This window comes from Ylistrum balloti, unplaced genomic scaffold, assembly GCF_031769215.1.
Source record: "Ylistrum balloti isolate Yb309-2 unplaced genomic scaffold, AGI_CSIRO_Ybal_v1 Utg371198, whole genome shotgun sequence".
NCBI classification, from domain to species: domain Eukaryota; kingdom Metazoa; phylum Mollusca; class Bivalvia; order Pectinida; family Pectinidae; genus Ylistrum; species Ylistrum balloti.
Window position 1 is genome coordinate 170182 of NW_026782652.1, and position 8444 is coordinate 178625.

At 38.2% G+C, this 8444-nt stretch overlaps 2 protein-coding genes across 2 annotated transcripts; both read left to right on the forward strand.

The window, feature by feature from the left end:
* The first annotated feature begins 2668 nt into the window (after nt 1-2668).
* Nucleotides 2669-4853, forward strand: LOC132561396 (uncharacterized). The gene is made up of 3 exons (XM_060226120.1): nt 2669-2869; nt 3790-4006; nt 4633-4853. Exons 1-3 carry the CDS (start codon nt 2669-2671, stop codon nt 4851-4853), a joined length of 639 nt encoding a protein of 212 aa, XP_060082103.1.
* Nucleotides 4854-6395: 1542 nt separating this feature from the next.
* Nucleotides 6396-8021, forward strand: LOC132561402 (uncharacterized). Its single transcript, XM_060226127.1, has one exon. It carries the CDS (start codon nt 6396-6398, stop codon nt 8019-8021), a length of 1626 nt encoding a protein of 541 aa, XP_060082110.1.
* Nucleotides 8022-8444: the final 423 nt, after the last annotated feature.

Here is an 8444-nt window from a genome sequence, read left to right on the forward strand (position 1 = left end):
AATGCTTTTGGATTATTAACAAGAATTGTTAGGAAACGGAAAATATTTGAATACGTACAATAGTTACTCCGCTACCAACAAAAGATGCTAAGACAAACCTCCGACGACAAGGATGCCTTTCGATTCCCGATTTGTAAGCATTACTATTCAATCTGTTGGAGTTAACTCCAAGTATTTGATACACCAATAACCGTCTAACGTCAACAGTTGGCAGTTCTAGCTGCTAGAATTTAGGTTTCTTTACCATCACTTTTCAACCTTCTGGAATTCATAAGAGGTTTGTTTACGGTTGCTGTTTGCTCACCATTATTATTCAAGCTGTTACAACCTTTGTGTAAAATTCGGTTACCTTGCATTTCTATTTGCTACATACCGACTCAGAGTTTTACTTTGGGCAGCAAAATATTTGACCCATATTAGTATGATGTAGTACTTAAATTTGTATACAGGATATGTTCCATGCTTTTTTTGGCTATATGCAGTTTGTACCAAAATCATATCATTTCAGATAATCGGGAATGCATATCATTACAAATTAATATTAAAATCAAAGAACAAATGTTTTCATCATTTTCGTATAGTTGCAACTAGAAGCCTTGAAGAAGCATAAATGAAACGTTCTTTGTAAAATTTTATCAAAGGTATTACCTGTAAGATGTAGTGTCTGTTAGATGGATCTTTTCTCTCTAGTCCCACTGGTGTAAACACATTTTTACAATTAATTTTACATACAACAGCAGCAATCATTGCCATCAAAATATTTTTTACATAATATTTCATAAAACTATTTGTGCTTAAGGTTTATATGTTCTTTATGCATAATTTTAAATTTCCTCTAATATTAATGGCTATTGCATGCCAGTATGTACACATTGGCATTTTCATGTATACATGTTAACTTTTTAAAAAATGCATTATACTGTAACTTCAGAGTTTGTGTACACCGCTAGCGTTTAAGTAACTTCAATCGATATGAAACAAGCTTATTACAATTGCCATGTGATGTCACTAGTTAAAATAAGTCAGCATTACATAACTATGATATATTAGCTTATATGCAATCGTAATTTCACAAGTGCAGCTAGAGTGAATATGCACCTTTGATATCTAGTTGTCACAGAAGTGTATATTTTCTTTTCGGGTTTGTGTTCAGATGTGATAGTCAATTTCGTTATTTCGGAAACACCGATCTACAAAGTCATGTTCTCCTGAAGTAATGCAATGGTATCTGTGTCATTGTTCACTTTGTCAAAAAGGAAAAATGTATCTTGACAATCCATTATATTGAAGACCTATACCAATGTCTCGATATTTACGCTAATGATCGAGAAAAGTGGACAATTTTCCATGAATGTCTTTAATGGACGAAATATATGCATTACGTGCGAATCTTTTGGTGCGTTTTGCATAACCACAACAATAAAAGGTGTTGTTCACGTGTGTGCCTATTGCACAAACCTTATAAGAAGTTAAGAGTAATTAACAGGTTAGGGCTGGTATAAAGTTCCTGCGTGATGGAAACCCGCCCAATATTTACACATACCAGAGAATCATTTAAAGACACGTTAAGCTGTTGAAACGTTCACAATAATATACAAAAAGTTTGATATTTTTAGTTTCTTTTGTCCACACAATATTGTATAACATAACTACAGATAATTTACTCTTTTCTATTTTTCCCAGATTCAGGCCTTGTTTTCATTTGTTTGACATCATGTAACTTGCCAAATAAAAAGAAAAGAGAAAAAAATGCAGAAACGCAACAACATTAACTTTAGCAGTAACAACCACATGCGCATCAGGGACTTTTTAACATAACGTGACATGAATACATACACTTTTCATGATGCGCAGTCAGATGAGCCTGTTTAAGGCAGGGACGTATATATCACCTATATATAATGCCTAATTATGAATTTTTTTCCAATTTTCAAATTGCTACAAAACAATTATTTCTGAATCAATTACCACCAAACCTGCAGTTATTGTGTAAACACTGCTGCTTTACACTGTGAAATGTTTTTTTGATTTGATATGAGCAGTAGATGCACTGCCTGATCCCTTATTCAAAACAATAGATCTTAGTCATCGGTAATATTGCACAATATTGCCCCTTAAATCGATTGTCATGCATGATTAATGAATGCAATTCAGGGGCACGAAAAACATGAAATTGAAACATGCGAACATGGAAATAAAAAAACAGTTATTTAGTAAGCAAAAGAGGAATTAGGAACAGTAATGTGGGCATTAATCGACTGATGAAAAGACCGAATTTGGCAAAAATCAATATGGCGCGCACCTAATGACCCTTGATCGAACTTCCGTACACATCAAGAGTATTCTGTTGTTAACTTCCTTATCGAAGTTGCCTATCAAGTATATCTCTGATAATTTCAATAATATTTCAATTTGAGAACATAAGATTTGTCACAAGAATAAATCGATACTTACAATTATAAGGCGTTTTTTTAGTGAGATGTTGGCGGTCAGCTTGGTAGGCTATAGCGTTTCTCGTCAATCTCGTAAAATCTCGCCGTTCTCTGGATCTTGTTATCCGATACTCATCCTATACGTGAGCTTCGTATCCCGTTGATATATACGTCCCTGGTTAAGGTAAAGACAATTTAGTCAACCGGTCATCACATCTTATCCTGAAGCATTTCCAATGGCATCCGATTGTCCAGTACGTAAATACATGGATGATCCAAACATACAGTGGATACACGGAAAGCCAGATTATACTGCAGTGAATAAGAAATATCTTGAGGAAAGATCGAGAAAGCATCCTGTCGATTCGTTGGAGAAACTGGTTGAAAACCTTGTCAAAACTTGGGAAATGGAATCGTCCCACAAAGCACGAGAAGAGGTAAGACACATTATTGTTCGAGAATGTAATCAGAAATAAAGAGAATATAATTAACAAGATTTACACAGACGCTCCTTACAAAGGAGAATAAGATTCTGATCAATCCAGGCATGTGCCGTTCCCAAATGAGAACGATGACAACAACGGTAAAAAAAGGTTTACTAATCAAAAATCAAATATTTTCAATTTTGCATCGCATAAAGTAATCAAATATTTCCCCATGAGAATATTATGACGATTGTAAAAGCTCTCGAAACCATCTGTTGTGAGTTTGTTGGTCACGCCGACATCATGCACACAGCGGTATGTAAAAAAAGAGGTCAGTGGGTGTTTCTCCTACAGGTGAGTTGTTAGTTTGTTGGTCTCGCCGACATCATGCACACAAAAAAGTGATATCATATAAACTGCGGTATGTAAAAAAAAGAGGTCAGTGGGTGTTTCTCCTACAGGTGAGTTTTGAGCTTGTTGGTCACGCCGACATCATGCACACAAAAAGTGATATCGTATAAACTGCGGTATGTAAAAAAAAGAGGTCAGTGGGTGTTTCTCCTACAGGTGAAAAAAAACATAGAAATTGAAACATCACACTTTTCTTTAAAAGATTTTTACTTACAACGCAAGTGGAATATTATTATTACACCTATATTAATATTTTTTCCACATTCTCACTGGTTTTTCGAATGAGCTTATAGTTCATTGTCATTTTAATTACCCTCATTTGCTTAAAATGTAGGACGGGGACGAACTCGTGAGGAAAAATTCTAACATTTGATACCATAAAAACCTTTGACATTAATTAGAAAATACTGAATTGCCAACTTAACATTGTAAAGACTAAATTAAAGAGTCACAGCATGATCGTTTTAGCAGTATCGCCCCTTCATCTAGTGTTGTAAATACTATACTTTTAAATTCAAAAGGATTGGCAATCCGTTGTGAAGGAGACATTCACAATCAACACGAACGGAGGTAATCGATTTACATTGAAGGACAACATTGAAAAGGGGAACTACAATATCTTGATGTGGGATTCACCCCTTTATCAAGCACAGGAAGAGACCAATGAATCATCACACAAACTGTTCCGTCATGCCATGCCGAATGGATTTGCGTGGGAGGTTTTAGAAACTTTTTCAGGTATATTTTGGAAACCTCAGAATACATCTCGTGACGGATGTTCTAAACCTGTATTTGTATTGGCTGCCACTTTGAAGTTTGAACTTGACGTTAAACTCACTTGTGGAATAAGAATTTCACAATCTTTTTCTTAAAATTTGATTTCCATGCGGATTTTTTTTAATCAATTTATTGAATTGAAGATAATAAATTCTTCATTGCTTTTTACTTTTATTAAATTATGTTTCCTTTTTTTACAGAAATCTTTAGTTTTATAAATAGTACTGCAATTTACTGCAGGCGATATCATTACGTCCCAATTGATATGTAAACAAAACACACCTGGGTACAGTACATAGATCTTTTACAGTGGTAAAAACAAGTCACACAAACATATGGTTGTATATGGTCTATTTCCCCAATCTTGTTAGTTATATTTTTAAAAGTTACAAAAGCACACGTTGGAGCCCATGTTTCTTTTACTTTTTGGAAAAATGATAAACTCGACTCGAGTGAAGGAAGGCCGTATGCAGCCACCACAATTTATTTTCTGTAATGGTGATTAAGTATAAGCTAGGATATCCAATCAAATTCTGGTTAAGCGATTTACTTAAAGATTAAGGAATGCTTTTTATTATTCTTCACAGGACCACCAAAAGTATCCTTTACTTGGAGACACTGGGGGAAATGGGAAGCAAATTACAAGGATTCCAAACCCACGGGAGAGACCTTGGAATTGACCGGAAGTTGTGTTGCTGTCGTCAATGAGAATTTGAAAATCGTGTCAATTGAAGTGTTTTATGACCCAAACCCAATGATGGCTAAACTCCTCAATTTCAAGTTAGGAAGTAAATGTCCCGTTGCATAAAGAACATACTTGGTCATCTCTTTATACAAATGTTTCAGGTACAAACTTACGAAGTAACTAGTTAAACGGAGTGCAAAAGTATAGTCACTAATACTAGATAACCGTAGAGAAAATTCTAAAGCGGCAAGCTGTTGCCGTTGATGGTGTCTTTGACTTTACATCTGATAACTCAATCACGAATTTAACATTTCGCCGTCATATTCCATAAATGTGTACAAAATGTTGGGAAACCATGGTGTCAATAGCAATTAGACGTGTTACTATCTTATACTGTAAAACGTTCCAAAAGCAAAATTACTCTATAAGATGTTGTATCGTTCATTGACCAATCTACAATTAGTTTCCACGAGTCCTAACTTTAACTTTATTGCTAAACCATTTTTGACTCGGAGATTCTACGAGTCCCATCAAAATTCTACGAGTACACGACTCAAGACTCGCATGGAGATTGATCGCTGATCAATACTATAATTTGACATAATATATTCCATCGTAAATTGTTCCCCGACAGAAAAGAAAATAAAAAAATAATTAACAAGGATGGAATTTTAAACAATTTTAACCACAAAAGTCGGCTAATGGATTTCCGGGTAATTACCGTATCACAAACGAACGCCTCATATGGACGAGCCTGTGTAAAGAGCACGGACAGCTAGAAAAATACACGTCGGATTTATATTAGATAACCATCAGAGCTGAAATACTGACATGCTACCTTATGAAATAACCAGAGAATACTAATAGGCGATCGAAAAGTATATAAAGGCGTTGTGGTTGTCTCCCCTCGCTTGTTTTTGTAAGCTTCTAGAAATCAAAGGTCGCTCTCACTTCCGCAGGAACATGTTTTTATCTTAAAAATATTTTTTTCCTAATTTTTTCAGGATTCTTCATGTATACTAACTTTTGTTGATATTTGCTCTGTATATTCGAATTTTAGATTATGATTCCGTTAACACATCGGTATTGTCTTTGTTGTTTGTGTGTATTTGATATATAAGCAATAATCTTTGTACAGACAGACATTTTCTCAGGGAGGTGGGGGGCGGGGGGACGGGGGTTGGAGGGGATATGACCTCTATATTACTGACACATGAAAATCTTGATTTGGAATACGACACGCAAATGCACATTAACTCTTAATTCTTTTTATCAATAACTGGTCATTTAAGGTCATTATGGTGATTTAAGGACAAACTCCACAAGTATGCGAGCTTAGTGATTGCATTGATTGCTTGTGACTTCTCGGCCGATACTGGACAATACCCACCATCACGCAATGGTGCTCCTTTCAAATACAAGTTTATGTGTATTACGTATGAAATTATCATAATTATATAGAACGAGAAAAAAAAAATCAGCGAAAAAATCAAAGAATCTACATTCGACATCTAAATCAATTATATTCAGTAAGTACATTTAAGATAGTTCCTGAATACATTTATTAAACAATTACCGCTCTTACAATATCTATTTGAAATTGTGAAGAAAGCAAGATCAGGACCAGCACCTGGACCGAGTGGTATACCTTACAAAGTATACAAGATGTGCCCAAAACTTCTGAAACGGCTCTGGAGGATTCTGAGGGTGATTTGGAGGAAAGGGCAAATTCCGGAATGCTGGCAGACGGCAGAAGGGATATTTGTACCGAAGGAGAAGAACTCTGCGACCATGAACCAGTTCAGAACCATATCACTCGTGAGTGTCGAAGGGAAAATCTTCTTTGCCATACTTGCCAGGAGGATGACGAAGTACATGACATCGAATGAGTACATCGATTCTTCTGTGCAGAAAGGAGGAATTCCAGGATTCCCTGGATGTATTGAACACACCAGCGCAATCACACAGCTAATTCGGGAAGCCAAGATCAATCAAGGAGACTTGACAGTTGTTTGTTTAGACCTGGCCAATGCATACGGTTCTGTCCCCCACCAGTTGATTTTCAAGGCGCTGGAACATTACCACATCCCGGATCACATCCAGAAGATAGTGAAGAGCTACTTCAGCAACATCAGGCTCCGATTCACGGTCAGGGAGATAACATCTTGGCAGGCACTTGAGAAGGGTATTGTAACAGGATGCACTAAATCGGTCATACTCTTTGTGATGGGGATGAACCTGATCATCAAGGCGGCAGACCGGGAGACTAGAGGACCCAAAACTTCATCAGGAGTGCGAGTACCACCAAAAAGAGGGTTCATGGACGACCTGACCATAACAACTACCACCCACGTGCAGGCGCTCGAGGAAACAGTTGGATGGGCAAGGATGAAGTTTAAACCAAGGAAATCTCGATGTGTTGTGATAAAGAAAGGGAAAGTGACCAGAAAGTTCAAGCTCTCGATACAGCAGGAGGAGATCCCAACAATCGTAGACAATCCAATAAAGTGTTTAGGAAAGTGGTTTGATGCTAGCCTGAACGACAGCAAGAATATCAAACGTTTGCAGAACCAGGTGGAAGAAGGTTTGAGGAGAATTGACAAATCAGGACTGCCCGGTAAATTCAAATCGTGGATGTACCAACACGGGCTCCTACCACGCCTCACGTGGCCTCTAACCCTGTACGAGTTTACCACTACCACAGTGGAAATCCTGGAAAGGAAAATAAGCAAATGTCTACGACGTTGGCTTGGAGTCCCCCCAAGTTTCACCAGTGTGGGCCTTTACAGCACCACAGGCAAATTACAGCTCCCATTATCATCGCTGGTAGAAGAGTTCAAGGTGGCAAAGGTTAGGCTGGTGATGACTGTTAGATACTCCAAAGATGAGAAGATCCGGAATGCTGGAATTGAGACTCGAACAGGACGCAAGTGGTCAGCAAGCAGTGCGGTACAGGAAGCAGAGAGCAGGCTAAGGCACAGCGACATCGTTGGGACTACCTGTATAGGCAAACAGGGGTTAGGGTCAACGCGGGTGGAAAGGTGGGGAACAGCAGACACGGCTGGTAGAAGGAAGATGGTTCAAGATAACATCAGGAAGATGGAGGAAGAGATCAGGAAGGTTAAAGCTGTAGAAATGGGAGCACAGGGAGCATGGACCAAATGGGAGACAACGGAAAGACGTCTTACATGGGCAGATATCTGGAAGTTGGAACCATGTAGAATCCAGTTCCTCCTGCGATCAGTGTATGATGTCCTACCAACACCTACCAATCTCCACCGATGGGGATGACGGAAAACCCCAACTGCCCACTGTGTGACCAACCGGGTAACCTGGCCCATGTATTGTCATCGTGCAACACCGCTCTGACCCAGGGGAGATATACATTGAGACACAACAAGGTATTGCGAGAGCTAGCAGACACCCTTGAGAAGGAAATGCAGAAAAAGAGGAAATGTACCAAACATCAACCGTACATCAACTTTGTAAGATCTGGAGAGACAACCAATAAGAAAGCAGTGCACCAAGGAGGGATACTGGATGGAGCAAACAGTTGGGAGATGCGGGTTGACTTAGGACAAAGACTAGTTTTCCCAGAGGTCGTCCAAACCAACCTTCGTCCAGATATCCTGCTATGGTCACAGCAAGGCAAGAAAATGGTAATGATTGAGCTAACTGTCCCCTGGGAGGATCGATACCAAGAGGCTCATGAGC

Bases quoted from the DNA above. Each gene is read 5' to 3' on its own strand.
- LOC132561396 (XM_060226120.1), top strand. From the start codon at position 2,669: ATGGCATCCGATTGTCCAGTACGTAAATACATGGATGATCCAAACATA. The intron at 2,870-3,789 runs GTAAGACACATT...TAAATTCAAAAG, and splicing joins CCCACAAAGCACGAGAAGAG to GATTGGCAATCCGTTGTGAA. The intron at 4,007-4,632 runs GTATATTTTGGA...TATTCTTCACAG, and splicing joins GGTTTTAGAAACTTTTTCAG to GACCACCAAAAGTATCCTTT.
- LOC132561402 (XM_060226127.1), top strand. From the start codon at position 6,396: ATGTGCCCAAAACTTCTGAAACGGCTCTGGAGGATTCTGAGGGTGATT.